This window comes from Ascaphus truei, chromosome 5 (assembly GCF_040206685.1).
Source record: "Ascaphus truei isolate aAscTru1 chromosome 5, aAscTru1.hap1, whole genome shotgun sequence".
Classification (NCBI taxonomy): Eukaryota; Metazoa; Chordata; class Amphibia; order Anura; family Ascaphidae; genus Ascaphus; species Ascaphus truei.
This window is the reverse complement of record NC_134487.1, coordinates 26,662,033-26,677,843: the sequence shown is the minus strand read 5'-3', so window position 1 is coordinate 26,677,843 and position 15,811 is coordinate 26,662,033. Positions and strand designations below refer to the sequence as shown.

Here is a 15,811-nt window from a genome sequence, read left to right as displayed (position 1 = left end):
AGTGTGTGTGTGTGTGTCAGTGTGTGTGTGTGTGTGTGTGAGTCAGTGTGTGTGTGTGTGTCCTGCTGCAGCCAGGGCCGGGGTGTAACGGTGACGTCACAGAGCTGGTTCGCCCTCATTGGGCGAACCGCTCACGTGACCGACCCTGCGCTCCCTTGAGCGCTTGAATTTAAAATTTTGGTAAGACTTATGCTTCCGCACGCTTGCGGAAGCGCAAGCGAGCCCCTGCTAAAGCCGCTCTCATTGCGGCTGCAGGGGCTCAGTGCCGAGCGTGAGCGCGCCTCAGCGCATAAACGCTGACCCTGGACGCAGCCTTAGGGTTTGTCTCAATGTGTCATTCTGCTGCCCGTTAAAACAGGGCTGAACAAATGTATTGCTTGCCAAGTAAATAGTATCTAACTATATATCTATATATATATATATATATATATCTATATAGCTCAAGGCTGTGACCATGCAGCAGGCTTAAGCCTATAGGGAACCATGTTAAAAATGGTTTTTGACGCAAAAAGTGGCACTGTGTGCTCATTTGCATATCATTTCCCAGAATCCCTTGCTGCAGTGGAAGTGCTGTGTGCTGGGTGATAATGGTGAAAGGCGGGGTTGCAGACCTGACTAAGACATGCAGATGAGCATACAGTTTTATTTACATTGCTGTGGAGGTTTTTTGTCACTTTTTTACTCACCATAACTTAACTTAACTCAACACACACACACACACAAACTATATATATATATTTCACAGCACTCGTTTTAAAAAAAAGGTTCCTTGTTATTGGTATTTCAAAAATAAAACGGAAGATATTTCTGGGCCAGCATGGCCTTTTCTGAAGCCCGAAACGTCACCAATTTTATTTTTGATGTACCAATAAAGAATGTGTGAACGTGTGTGTCTCTATATGCTGTATATACTTACATATGCACATTATATATGTAACATGCACACATGTATCATGTCGCCTCCTCCCTGTGCGCAGTGACAGGTATACACCGCGCTGTCCCCCCCCCCCCCCCCCCCCCCATTACCTTGTACACGGCAGAACACGCGCACGTGCAGCCCAAATGCACACCAATCGCCGCCATACCGGTCTCTGGCAGCGACGCGCGGCGCACCGCAGGAAGACGTCACCCGGCCAATCAGAAGGGAGGCACCAGCCAACCAACCAGAGACCTGGATGTGGGGGGGCCAATACCCGCGCAAGCACGCCCTCTCCATCTCCGACCAGCCAATAGCAGTGGCGGTGTTTGGTTGCGTCATGTGTCGCTGAGTGGAACAGGAAGGGGAATCCTCTCTTTGGGGCTGTGGAACGGAGGACGTCACAGGGATGGGGCGCGCGGTGAGCATGCTTGTGCTGCTGGGGCTGTGCTGGGGATTCCCCAGGTGTGCAGCCTCTGGAGGTGAGCAGCAGGAGGCGCAGTGCGGAGGTGAGAGCAGCTCCCTGCCTGTGACTGCATGCTCCCTGCCTGTGAGAGCAACTCCCTGCCTGTGAGAGCATGCTCCCTGCCTGTGAGAGCATGCTCCCTGCCTGTGAGAGCAACTCCCTGCCTGTGAGAGCATGCTCCCTGCCTGTGAGAGCAACTCCCTTGCCTGTGAGAGCAACTCCCTGCCTGTGAGAGCAACTCCCTGCCTGTTGCACACGGGGGGACACATACTGTACACATCTTCCAGCCAACATAGACACGTGCAAGGTCAAATACATTGCAGTGGTGATAAGTGCAACAGGCAAATGACAGCACAATCCCTGGCTGCAGTGGAAGTGAATAATGGAGAAAGACAAGTGGTATTTTATTTGTGTGTGTAGTTGTTGACTCCGTGCTTGTCTCTTAGGCCGCACTTATAGTGCCGGTGATGCGACGTCGGGCGAAAAAAATGCATTGCCGCCGCCGCATGCGCTTATAGTGCGCGCGACGGCGACAAAGCGATGTCGCCATCGCGAAAACTGGTAGCCGGCAAAATTTGATTTTTCAAGGGCTGTCGTGTCACGTGACGGCCCTTGAACCAATCAAATTGCCGGAACCACGCAACGCTGCCACCCGGCGAAATATAACTTTCGCCGGTGGCGACGAGTGACGTGTCGCCATCAACGGCACCATAGGTGCGGCCTAAGTCTCACAGATTTTTAGCATAAATAGTCGGAAACATCGATGGAGTTTCCCCTGATAAACAGTTTCCCACTGGAAAGTACATGCAGCACTGCCAGGCCAATGTCCCACATTACATAAGGTCTGTATTACGGTAAGTGCGTCCATGAGAAATTCCTGTCTTCCTAGTACAGACGCGCGCACGGCAGAGAGCGTTGGCACAGCAGCTGTGTGGAAAGAGCAAGAGATTTGCCTTTTCGAACGGCTGCCGTGCCATGTGACACTGAGCCAATCACAATGAGGCCTACCCTTGTGACGTCATGGGCACGCCTCCTAGTCGCGCGCATCCTCATTTGGCCTATATGCACAAAACGCGCGTGCAATGTTATGCGTGCCTGCTATAATGCAGACCTAACACAATTCTTGGTGACTGAGGCACAGGGAGATGACATCTGCTCAAGGTTATCACAGAAAAAAGATAGGTGCAAAACAGCGCTAATGATATATCAAATGGAATTACAAAGTGTATAGGCAGCCAGCTAAATGACTGGTGGTACAACCAGTCAGAGTGACAGAACGAAAAAAAGGGGATAACCGGCGCCAAAAAGGTTAAATACCAAACCAATACAGGTGTGACAGTCCAAATGCAGTCCTTGAGATGATGAAATATGATGATTCTCACCTCAGCAGGATATATGTGGAAAAAGAGAAAAGAAAAGAAAAACAGATAATGGTGCAGTAAATCAACACTGGGGGGGTGGACAAGGACTAACAATTTGAGACATACAAGACATACAAACGTTAAACACTAGCACGGCCTTTATATTAATAAAAAGCAAATTTATTATGGTGTGGAAGGTGCATAAACCGCATCCGGAGGGGTAAAATTACAACCCTACTCACAAGATGCTGGAAAGGTTAAGGCAACGAACTGGATGCATGCAGCTTGGCTCTCAAGATGGCGACCGGAGCACTTTGCCTGGCGTCCACACGTGACCGGGATGGAAGACAGGTGACTCAGATGACGGGGGCCTCTGGGCGGACGTGACGTCTCCTCCGCTGTAGTCCCACCACAGGCTCACTTTCTCCAGTCCTCCTCAGCAACCGCGATACCGCCGCAAATCGGTTGTAGCACTTTGAAGACTGCAGATTTCTCCTTTTGGGACTGCAGACTTCACCACGACCTGGAAACACTCTAAAAACTCGAAACTTCCCGACGCGTTTCGTACGCATGCGCGTACTTCTTCAAGGGATGTGCTTGCCTTTTAGTCTCTATGGTATATATACCATCAGTCCAAAGTTCTTATTGGTTAATTGGATAGTTAATATTAACCCCATGTAGGGCTGATAAACGGCAGCACATAAAGAACGGCCTATGCTAATCAACATACAGAGCAAACATAAAACATTAAATGGGATAACAAAAAGAAAAAACATTAAGAAAAAACATTAAAAACATTTAAAAGAACATAGAAAATGCATTAAAAATGAATACAAATGTACAGAGGCAGAACAATGAATTAATGACTTAAAAATGATTATAAAAAGGCTTTGAGTTCAAAGTCGATATTCATTCCTTTCGGGGAGAGAGTTTTTAGTTCAAATATCCAGTAAGCTTCACGCATACTGGCCTGCTGGAGTCTACTCCCCCTTCTGGGATTAACATCAACCTGCTCAATTGCCTGACAGATAAGACCCTTGGGATTTTTATCATGGTACAGAGAAAAGTGATGCGAGACACTATGTGTCACTAAGCCCCTCTTAATGTTGTAGATATGCTCATAGACACGTCTCTGGAACGTTCTCCCTGTTCTGCCCACATATTGTAAGCCACAAGGGCATTGCAATAAATATATAACATACATGGAGTGGCAGTTAATGAAATTATATATAGGGTAACTCCTATTGGTGACGTTAGATGTAAATTGTTTAGAATTTTTACTAAAAGAGCATGCTACGCACTTTGCACAGGTGAAGAAACCTTTTAGACTCCCTCCTAGTTTCTGTTTTTTTTGGTTCACCGGACAACTGGGAGCTAGTTTGGATTTCAGGTTATTAGCCTTTGAAAATATAATATTAGCTTTTTTTGGAAGGATATCTGCCAATACTTCATCTTGTAATAAAATAGGCTAATATTTATTTATAATTTGTTTAATTTTTGGCGCCATCTCATTGTATTGAGTGATGAACGCTACCTGATTGTGACATCTATTTAATGTTTCCTTTTTAACATCGTACTGAAGTAAAGTGTCCCTATTGATCTCATTAACCTGATTAAAAGCCTCATTTAATTCAAACTCTTGATATTTTCTATTAATGAATTTTTGTTTTAAATCTTCTGCTTGTTTCTTAAAAATCTCATCTTCGGAACAGTTACGTTTAAGACGCACCAGTTGTCCCTTTGGGATATTTCGCAGCCACTGCGGATTGTGGTGACTATCCGCGCGCACATAGTTATTTGCCTGCACAGGCTTAAAGAAGGTCTTAGTGTGCAATATATCATCTTTTACATATATGTGAAGGTCCAAAAAATCAATGTGTTCTGTACTAAAACTACAAGTGAACTTAAGATTAAGGTGATTCTGATTTAAATATGTGCAAAAATCATTTAAGGAATCCTGAGTGCCTGACCAAATAAAGATCACATCATCAATGTAGCGCCGCCAGAGCACCAGGCTTGCTCCTAGAGGACAGTTGTTCCAGATGAACTCCTCCTCCCAACTGTCCATAAATAAGTTAGCATAACTAGGAGCAAACCTCGTGCCCATAGCGGTACCACATTTCTGAATGTAATAGTGGGAATTGAAAGTGAAATAATTATGTGTCAAAATAAACCAAATACTCTCCATCAAGAAATCCCTCTTAGTGCGTGAATAGCCACTGGAGTGTTCCAGTTTGCGAGACACGGCCTGGCATCCTTGATGATGGTCGATAACTGTGTATAAGGATGTTACATCAGCTGTGGCAAGAATGTAACCGTGCTGCCATTTTAGATCTTTTAAAATTTGTAGCGTATGTGTCGTGTCTCGCAAATAGGATCTACCACCAGTAACTAGGGGTTGAAGATGGTGATCTATAAATTGTGAAAGATTTGAAGTGAGGGAAGAGATACCAGAAATAATAGGTCTCCCCGGAGGTGCAGTTACATTTTTGTGAATCTTAGGTATAAAGTAAAATAACGGTGTACGTGGAAACTGAACAGACAAAAACTTGAACTCATCCTCACATATTGCCCCACTATCTACACCAGAAGTCAACAATTCTCCCAGTTCGGCTTTGAAATGCACCAAAGGGTCACTGTTAAGGGGGAGGTATGTGGTCTCATCTCCCAGTAATCTCATGGACTCTTTTAAATAATATTCTTTGTCCATGACCACAATACCCCCACCCTTATCAGCCGATTTAATGACAATCGAGTCATTATTCTCTAGATTTTGGACTGCCTCTTTTTCTTTAATATTAAAATTATCTTTTTTAATTTTGTATGTTCTACATGAGTTCTCTAAATCTATGCTGACCATCTCTACAAAGGAGCTCACTAGATGTCCTTGCGCGAACTTTGGATAGAACGTGGATGCTTTTTTTTAAATCTTTTCTTGAGGGTCAGTAGTGCTGCGTACCTCTTGAATGGGATTAATTTGATTAGTGATTTTATCCCTAGCAAAATATTTTTTCAGGGCGAGTTTGCGGGCAAATTTGTGAACATCTATAAAGAGATTAAAACTATTCGGTCCACAGCTGGTGCGTCTTAAACGTAACTGTTCCGAAGATGAGATTTTTAAGAAACAAGCAGAAGATTTAAAACAAAAATTCATTAATAGAAAATATCAAGAGTTTGAATTAAATGAGGCTTTTAATCAGGTTAATGAGATCAATAGGGACACTTTACTTCAGTACGATGTTAAAAAGAAGGAAACATTAAATAGATGTCACAATCAGGTAGCGTTCATCACTCAATACAATGAGATGGCGCCAAAAATTAAACAAATTATAAATAAATATTGGCCTATTTTATTACAAGATGAAGTATTGGCAGATATCCTTCCAAAAAAAGCTAATATTATATTTTCAAAGGCTAATAACCTGAAATCCAAACTAGCTCCCAGTTGTCCGGTGAACCAAAAAAAACAGAAACTAGGAGGGAGTCTAAAAGGTTTCTTCACCTGTGCAAAGTGCGTAGCATGCTCTTTTAGTAAAAATTCTAAACAATTTACATCTAACGTCACCAATAGGAGTTACCATATATATAATTTCATTAACTGCCACTCCATGTATGTTATATATTTATTGCAATGCCCTTGTGGCTTACAATATGTGGGCAGAACAGGGAGAACGTTCCAGAGACGTGTCTATGAGCATATCTACAACATTAAGAGGGGCTTAGTGACACATAGTGTCTCGCATCACTTTTCTCTGTACCATGATAAAAATCCCAAGGGTCTTATCTGTCAGGCAATTGAGCAGGTTGATGTTAATCCCAGAGGGGGGAGTAGACTCCAGCAGGCCAGTATGCGTGAAGCTTACTGGATATATGAACTAAAAACTCTCTCCCCGAAAGGAATGAATATCGACTTTGAACTCAAAGCCTTTTTATAATCATTTTTAAGTCATTAATTCATTGTTCTGCCTCTGTACATTTGAATTCATTTTTAATGCATTTTCTATGTTCTTTTAAATGTTTTTAATGTTTTTTCTTAATGTTTTTTCTTTTTGTTATCCCATTTAATGTTTTATGTTTGCTCTGTATGTTGATTAGCATAGGCCGTTCTTTATGTGCTGCCGTTTATCAGCCCTACATGGGGTTAATATTAACTATCCAATTAACCAATAAGAACTTTGGACTGATGGTATATATACCATAGAGACTAAAAGGCAAGCACATCCCTTGAAGAAGTACGCGCATGCGTACGAAACGCGTCGGGAAGTTTCGAGTTTTTAGAGTGTTTCCAGGTCGTGGTGAAGTCTGCAGTCCCAAAAGGAGAAATCTGCAGTCTTCAAAGTGCTACAACCGATTTGCGGCGGTATCGCGGTTGCTGAGGAGGACTGGAGAAAGTGAGCCTGTGGTGGGACTACAGCGGAGGAGACGTCACGTCCGCCCAGAGGCCCCGTCATCTGAGTCACCTGTCTTCCATCCCGGTCACGTGTGGACGCCAGGCAAAGTGCTCCGGTCGCCATCTTGAGAGCCAAGCTGCATGCATCCAGTTCGTTGCCTTAACCTTTCCAGCATCTTGTGAGTAGGGTTGTAATTTTACCCCTCCGGATGCGGTTTATGCACCTTCCACACCATAATAAATTTGCTTTTTATTAATATAAAGGCCGTGCTAGTGTTTAACGTTTGTATGTCTTGTATGTCTCAAATTGTTAGTCCTTGTCCACCCCCCCAGTGTTGATTTACTGCACCATTATCTGTTTTTCTTTTCTCTTTTTCCACATACCAATGCTAGGTAAAAACCATATTTGAATGCTGTTTTCTGTCTACCCCTAATCAAATTAAGTGTTGCCACCTAGGCAGGGAACACCCTGTGTAAAAAACCATTTGTTTGAATGTGCCTCAGATGTGCTAATTAAGCAGACAGAACTACATTGTCAGGTGACTTTTTAGGCCTATATAAACCCAGTCAGAACAGCTAGTCTGCTTGCAGCCCATATCCAAGTAGCCCATTATAAGTGGCATGACTATTGAACAACTGAAGTTTAAAAGGAAGTTCAAAAGAAGTGGACACCCCATCTGGCCCTTATTCCTGCATTTGAACTACGCTGGAAAGGAGGATATCATCAATACCAGACTGCATCATTACTGCTGTGATGCTGCCTTTACCATTTATATTTGCTGTGACTTCACTTCTCAAATTATGCACTTCTTTCTACCAGCCTCAGTATGTCTCAAACTCTATTCATATATCTCCATCTCTCCTTTCTTCACCACTTCTCAGTTCACATGAACTCCTTTCTTACCTGCGTCCTCTGACACCATACAGCTATATCCCCTGCACTAAAAAACACCCCTACAAATCATCCTCACACATCCTCTTTCTATCCATGCTTCTCCTCCTTGCTTCTGGGGATATCTCTCCCAATCCTGGTCCCTGTCTTATTTCAACTTGCTCTCGTCCTCGCCTCCCACATGCAACTTCTACTCCTTCTGGTGTCAACCCCTCCAACCTCATACCCATCCCCTGCCACCCTCCCTCCTCTCTCCCTTTCTCCTGTGCCCTTTGGAATGCTCGCTCCCTCTCTAACAAGTTCCTCTCTGTACATGACTTCTTCCTCTCTCACTCTCTGCTCCTATTTGCTATAACTGAGACCTGGCTCACTCAGTCTGACTCTGCTCTGGAAGCTGCCCTCTCCTATGGTGGCCTTTCCTTCTCCCACACTCCGCGCCCTGATGGGAGGTGTGGGGCTCCTGCTCTCCTCTGTCTGCCGTTACCGAACCCTTCCTATTCCCCCCTCTCTTGCTTTTCCCTCCTTTGAGGCTCACACTGTCCAGATCTTCTCTCCTCTCCCTGTTCATGTGGCGGTCATCTATCGCCCACCTACCTCTACTCATCCCCCTTCTGCCTTTCTCTCTCACTTTGAATCCTGGCTCTCTTTCTTTCTCTCCTCAGACTCCCCTGTTCTTCTCCTTGGGGACTTCAATTGCCACATTGATGACCCCTCTCTCTCTTGGGCTTCCCGCTTTCTTTCTCTTACCTCTTCTTTTGGCCTTCAACAGTGGACTGCAGCCAGCACCCACAAGGATGGCCACTACTTAGACCTGGTTTTCACTAAAAACTTCTCTCTCTCTGATTTCTCCATTTCCCCTTTTCCTCTCTCTGACCATCATCTCATCTCATTCTCTTTATCTCGCTTCTCCCCTTCTCCACCTCCATCTACACCCCGGTTCTGCAGAAACCTGCGCTCTATTCACTTACCTGACTTTGAGTCCACTTTACACTCCTCCCTCTCCTCTCTCAGCTCTGCTACAGACCCTGACAACCTGGTCAGAAAGTACAACTCTGTCTTGTCCTCGTCTCTTGATCTACATGCCCCGCTTTCTCTCTGCCGCCCTCGCCCTTCTAACCCTAGACCCTGGCTAAATTCCCACACGCGCATGCTGCGTTCCTCCACTCGTTCCTCTGAACGCCTATGGAGGAAGTCTCACACTCTCGCAGACTTCCTTCACTACAAATTTATGCTATCCTGTTTCAACTCTGCCCTCTCGCAAGCTAAACAAGCCTACTTTTCTGCACTAATCAACATGCACAAGTCTAACCCACGCCGACTGTTCTCTGTCTTTGATACTCTACTCAAACCACCCTCAGCTGCCTCTCCTTCCTCCATCTCCGCTCAGGACTTTGCTGACTATTTTAAGGAAAAGGTGGAATCCATACGGCAGAACATCCCCTCTGTTTCTTCCCCCCATCCTACACCTCTTCCTAACTCTCCTCCTGCCTTCCTTGAGTCTTTTTCCACTGTCTCAGAGGAGGATGTGTCGCTGTTGATCTCCTCTTCTCCCTCTACCACTTGCCCTCTTGACCCCATTCCCTCCCATCTCCTAAAACCTCTAGCTCCTACTATAATCCCTACGCTTACACACATTTTTAACTCCTCCCTCTGCTCTGGAACCTTTCCATCCTCCTTCAAACATGCAACAGTCATACCATTACTCAAAAACAGCAAGCTTGACCCTACCTGTCTTTCTAACTATCGACCTGTCTCCCTCCTGCCTTTTGCCTCTAAACTCCTTGAACGTCTTGTATTCTCTTGCTTGCTCCATTTTCTCAACACCTATTCTCTCCTAGACCCTCTACAATCTGGCTTCCGCACTGCTCACTCCACGGAAACAGCCCTCACTAAAATAACTGACGACCTCCATGCTGCCAAAGACAGAGGTCATTACACTCTGCTCATATTACTCGACCTCTCTGCAGCATTTGACACCGTGGACCACCCTCTTCTCCTCCACACTCTCCATACTCTAGGTATTCGGAACAAAGCTCTATCCTGGATCTCATCCTACCTCTCCCATCGTACTTTTAGTGTCTCTTCTGCTAACACCTCCTCCTCCTCTATTGATCTCTCTGTGGGGGTACCACAGGGCTCTGTCCTGGGACCTCTTCTCTTTTCTCTGTACACACTCTCTCTAGGTGACCTAATAACATCTTTTGGGTTTAATTATCACCTCTATGCCGACGACACACAAATATACTTTTCAACACCTGACCTTACACCTGCTGTACAAACCAAAGTTTCTGAATGTCTCTCTGCTATATCATCCTGGATGGCCCTCCGACGCCTTAAACTCAACATGGCTAAAACAGAGCTCCTCATACTTCCTCCCAAACCTGGCCCTACTACCTCCTTCCACATTACTGTTGGAACTACAATCATTCACCCAGTAGCCCAAGCACGCTGCCTAGGGGTCACACTCGACTCCTCTCTCACATTCGCCCCTCACATTCAAAACATTTCTAAAACTTGTCGCTTTTTCCTCCGCAATATAACTAAGATACGCCCTTTCCTCTGTTGTTCGACTGCTAAAACTCTGACTCAGGCCCTCATTCTCTCCCGTCTTGATTACTGTAACCTCCTGCTGTCTGGCCTTCCTGCCTCTCACCTGTCTCCCCTACAATCTATCCTAAATGCTGCTGCCAGAATCACTCTACTCTTTCCTAGATCTGTCTCAGCATCTCCCCTCATGAAATCCCTCTCCTGGCTTCCGATCAAATCCCGCATCTCACACTCCATTCTTCTCCTCACTTTTAAAGCTTTACACTCTTCTGCTCCTCCTTACATCTCAGCCCTAATTTCTCGCTATGCACCATCCCGACTCTTGCGTTCTGCTCAAGGATGTCTACTTTCTACCCCCTTTGTATCTAAAGCCCTCTCCCGCCTTAAACCTTTTTCACTGACTGCCCCACACCTCTGGAATGCCCTTCCCCTCAGTACCCGATTAGCACCCTCTCTATCCACCTTTAAGACCCACCTTAAGACACACTTGCTTAAAGAAGCATATGAATAGCACTGTGGATATTCTGAACACAGGATACATAAAGATTGGCCCCCTGCAGACGCACTTACCAGAACTCCCTCCTACTGTCTCTGTACGTTCTCCCTACCTACCAATTAGAATGTAAGCTCCTCAGGGCAGGGACTCCTCTTCCGAAATGGTACTTTTATGTCTAAAGCACTTATTCCCATGATCTGTTATTTATATTATCTGTTATTTATTTGATTACCACATGTATTACTACTGTGAAGCGCTATGTACACTAATGGCGCTATATAAATAAAGACATACAATACAATATATCCTGCTGAGGTGAGAATCATCATATTTCATCATCTCAAGGACTGCATTTGGACTGTCACACCTGTATTGGTTTGGTATTTAACCTTTTTGGCGCCGGTTATCCCCTTTTTTTCGATCTGCTCAAGGTTACAAACCAAAATGCTTTACCCAGTTAATGTAATCAAATCTAACTACGCTATCCAGAAATAAATGTTTCCTGTTGCACCTTCACTAACGGTGTTACCTACACCCTGCGCGTTTTGCAGTGATTAGGTATTTACGCAATATTTACCACGCCTGGCAAAAATGGCAAAGCCTCGGGGTGATAGGTGCATGTTTTGATGACCACGTGTAGAGGAGAGCAGTGCATGGCCAGCCCAGGATGGTAATGCTGCTTTGTGAATCATTGTGTGCCGTATATTGAAATAACTCCAGAGAGCCTGTCATTATTCAGTAACTCAGAAATAAGTCATGAGTTTGTGGTTACAAAATATTGTTGCTTGCGTCCCAAAGCACTGTGCATGTGAATGTAGTGAAATGCAGTGTATATATTACTGTTCTTTACTAAAATGAAATAAAAGCTTGTTTCATTTTTTTGTGTGTGTGCTGTGTTTGCATTGGGTGACTTTTTATACTTTATTGATTATGGTAGAAAGATATATTTGCTGTTTTTTTGCACGTAAAGGTCACAATCTTTCAAACCACAAAATATGATGTAAAAAGATAATATACTTTGAAAGGAGGCAAAAAGAAAAGGTGGAGAGAGGGATAGTTTAAAGCCGGGGTGGGCTACCCTGTCGCCAATCGCTACAAGTGTCGAATTGTCCATGAAAGTGTGGCGAATTTGAGTTTGCAAAGCTCCCACAGTAAAATAAACTTTTTCCTGACGGCGTGTGCTGGTTTCCGCTTTCTGAATGAGTCAACAAAGTGAACCAGCAGCAGGTGTTAGTGCTGAGGTGAGTGATGCAGCACCAGGTGATAGTGCTGAGGTGAGTGATGCAGCAGCAGGTGACAGTGCTGAGGTGAGTGATGCAGCACCAGGTGATAGTGCTGAGGTGAGTGATGCAGCACCAGGTGATAGTGCTGAGGTGAGTGATGCAGCAGCAGGTGATAGTGCTGAGGTGAGTGATGCAGCAGCAGGTGATAGTGCTGAGGTGAGTGATGCAGCAGCAGGTGATAGTGCTGAGGTGAGTGATGCAGCAGCAGGTGATAGTGCTGAGGTGAGTGATGCAGCACCAGGTGATAGTGCTGAGGTGAGTGATGCAGCAGCAGGTGACAGTGCTGAGGTGAGGGAAGCAGCAGGTGATAGTGCTGAGGTGAGGGAAGGGAAGCAGCAGGTGATAGTGCTGAGGTGAGGGAAGCAGCAGGTGATAGTGCTGAGGTGAGGGAAGCAGCAGCAGGTGATAGTGCTGAGGTGAGTGAATGGGACTGCCAGGGACCCCTGCTGTTAATCAGATGGGCCATTAGTCTCTGCAGAAATGTCACTGAAATGTTGCAGCATGTACCTGGATCTTGTTGGTGATAGCCCCAGATTTTCCAAGGCAGGTTTTAGAATACTCGTCGGTGCACCTGTATGTAGCTGGTGTAGCCAATTGAATGTTGTTGAACTTGGGTGCCTTACGGGATCAGTCCAAGCGGATTCAACCTAAATTAAGAACATTGTTACTCAATCATACAAAATGGGTGTTTGCTGTAATGGGCTATTTGCAGTGATTCTGTATTACTGTTATTAATGTGCACGAGTGCGTATTCTGTCACTTACACATTTACTTTGAAGAATGATGACTTACGTTAAGTTAAAAGACCAAGACTATATTAAGTAATTTGCACATTACGCTGTAGCATTGAATTTGCGAGCACCATTGTTTAATAACTTTTTAACCTTAAGGATTTATTCCTTTTTATCCATTGGAGCTACCTCTGTGTATACTTAACTGCTAATACCTAATACAATGGTTACCATACTCTCAACATCATTGGATTGATAAGTAACAGAATCGGGTTACCATGACAACCCGTAGGTATATAACTACTACCAGGAACTGAGGCACGCCAACCCCTGAAGAAGCTTGTGTTAGAATGAAACGCGCGTCGGGTAGTAATGACGTCACGGTCATTCTTTCACTAGCGCGACGGCAACGCAGGCTGCACGTTACATTGAAGCTCCTTGTACTAGTTTGTTAGCTGAGTAAGTTTAAACTTTCATGTGGGCTGATGAGGCATCCACTAGCAGTGAGACTTAGCTTGAGGCTTATCTATGGTCAGTACTCAAACGCTCTAATGTCTTCATATCATTCCGCTGCAGCTGTTAAATCGCTATAGCAGGGGTGCGCAAACTGGGGGGCGGGAGATTTTGCTGGGGGGGCGCCGGCCGTTGCAGAGGCCCCGCGCTCTTCCCCAGGGCATTTTCATTAAATGCCGGGGGATCGCGTAAGGCCTCTGCAACACTTACCGAGATTCAGCCACTCTGTGATCCGTCGCCATTGCAATGTGACGTCACATGACGCAGCACTTAGGTAGGGAGGGGGTCGCGGGCGACGCAGCAGGGAAGACGGGCGCAGCACAAAAAGTTTGCGCTCCCCTGCTCTATAGAAACTAATGGGAGTTTGAAACAGCCAGATACAATTGTAGCAATTTTGGCAGAATTAACTGTAACCATCTTACCACATGAGGTAACCACCACCATTAGTATCAATAGACAATATTGTTACACTCTGTCTGTGAATTAGTATTTCAAATGTTTGGTTACACTCACCATAAAGAACTTAGCCAGCTTTATTTATGTGAACCAAGTGGTAACCACCTACATTTGGGCTGAAAAGTTATAGCTGTAAAACAACCCAATTCTATACTGAGAACATTTCTTGCGCCATCTTATTTACTTATCTGCAATTTACCAATTTTATAATCGCAGTATTGTATTCCCCCCTCTCTCTCTCCCTCTCTCTCTCTCCCCCCATTGCCATCTCTCTCCCCCCATTGCCATCTCTCTCTCTCCATTGCCATCTCTCTCTCTCTCTCTCTCTCTCTCCATTGCCCCCTGTCTCTCCATTGCCCTGTCTCTCCATTGCCCTGTCTCTCCATTGCCCTCTGTCTCTCCATTGCCCTGTCTCTCCATTGCCCTGTCTCTCCATTGCCCTGTCTCTCCATTGCCCTGTCTCTCCATTGCCCTCTGTCTCTCCATTGCCCTCTGTCTCTCCATTGCCCTCTGTCTCTCCATTGCCCTCTGTCTCTCCATTGCCCTCTGTCTCTCCATTGCCCTCTGTCTCTCCATTGCCCTCTGTCTCACTCCATTGCCCTCTGTCTCACTCCATTGCCCTCTGTCTCACTCCATTGCCCTCTGTCTCACTCCATTGCCCTCTCCCCCCCTTCCCCTTTCTCCCCCGTTAACAGCAATCGTGGCCCCCTTGCACATGAATGTGCCCCCCCGTGTTAACAGCTGGGTCCCCCCCCCCACCCGCCCGTTAACAGCTCCGGCCCCACCCCCACTCACATGTCCAATTCCCCCCCCCTTCAGAGGGCAGTGGGTGGATGAGTGGGTGGATGGGTGAGTGAGTGGGTGTGTTATCTCTCCCCCCCCTGCATCTCTTCTTCCCCCCCACCTGCTGTCCCCATACCTGAAGCAGCGGCAGAGGCTGCAGGTAGGAGCCGTGGAAGGGAAAGGGCGGTGAGGCGCGGGTGCTGTGAGGCGGCGTGGAAGCCGCAGCTGTAGGGAGGGAGGAGGACGTCGGCGCGGGGGCTTTGAGACGGGCTCCACATTCCGGCCGTTCCCCCGCTGTCTTGGCCGGTCGTTCGTTCACTGCCCCCCCCCCCCCCCCGGAACCTTCCGTCTGCTGTTCATGAGACAGAGGCGCGTGCACGCAGCGTGCGCTCCCCCGCGGATCTGAGGCGGGAGGCAGGAAGCTGACGGGCACGAACGGGGTGGGGAGGCTGGAGAGCCGAGTCTTGGCGCTTCCCCCCTTACTCCACTGTGTGTAGGGGGCTTCTCCCTCCCCCTCCCTCCCACGAACGCGACCAACAGCCGCAGGAAGTCTTCACGGGGGCCTGATAGGTGCTTCAGTCCGGGGCAGGTCAGGAGCAAGATGGCCGACACTGCTCCGTGAGGGAGGGTGAGGTGGCACCTGTGTTCCTGCTGACAGATCCTGTGGAGCTGACACCGGGTCAGGAGAGGCATCAGCCGAAGAGATCTGCTGGGTGAGTGATAGTCATCAGCACACCAACATTTAAAGTGTGTGTGTGTGTCTCCACACCGGCCAATGAGATGTGTGAGGAGGAGAAGAGAGTGGCAGTTGGATGACGTCATAGAGGGCAGGGATACGGACCAATCTGATTGGCCACATCTACAACCCCACAAATTTCAGATTTATATATTAAGATATGTGCACATTTTTCTATTTCACTTTGGCATTCATCTGGCAACTTAGCAGTACACTGCTTATCCAGTATGTGGGGATAGAT

The 15,811-nt window shown here is 46.2% G+C and overlaps 2 protein-coding genes across 3 annotated transcripts in view; one reads left to right on the top strand and one right to left on the bottom strand.

The window, feature by feature from the left end:
• The window catches only part of HSPA14 (heat shock protein family A (Hsp70) member 14), a 21,095-nt gene extending 19,940 nt beyond the window's left edge, over window positions 1-1,155 (bottom strand). For both annotated transcript variants that reach the window (XR_012801600.1, XM_075599534.1), the window contains exon 1: window positions 1,027-1,155. Coding sequence is in view for 1 of the 2 variants with exons in the window: in XM_075599534.1 (XP_075455649.1) it covers window positions 1,027-1,083 (57 nt within the window). In the remaining variant the exon portion in view is untranslated. The remainder of the gene's footprint in view (window positions 1-1,026) is intronic.
• Window positions 1,156-1,263: 108 nt separating this feature from the next.
• CDNF (cerebral dopamine neurotrophic factor) overlaps window positions 1,264-15,811 on the top strand; it is a 35,648-nt gene continuing 21,100 nt past the window's right edge. Inside the window, exon 1 of the mRNA XM_075599536.1 lies at window positions 1,264-1,425. Coding sequence (XP_075455651.1) covers window positions 1,326-1,425 — 100 coding nt within the window. The 5' untranslated portion in view covers window positions 1,264-1,325. The remainder of the gene's footprint in view (window positions 1,426-15,811) is intronic.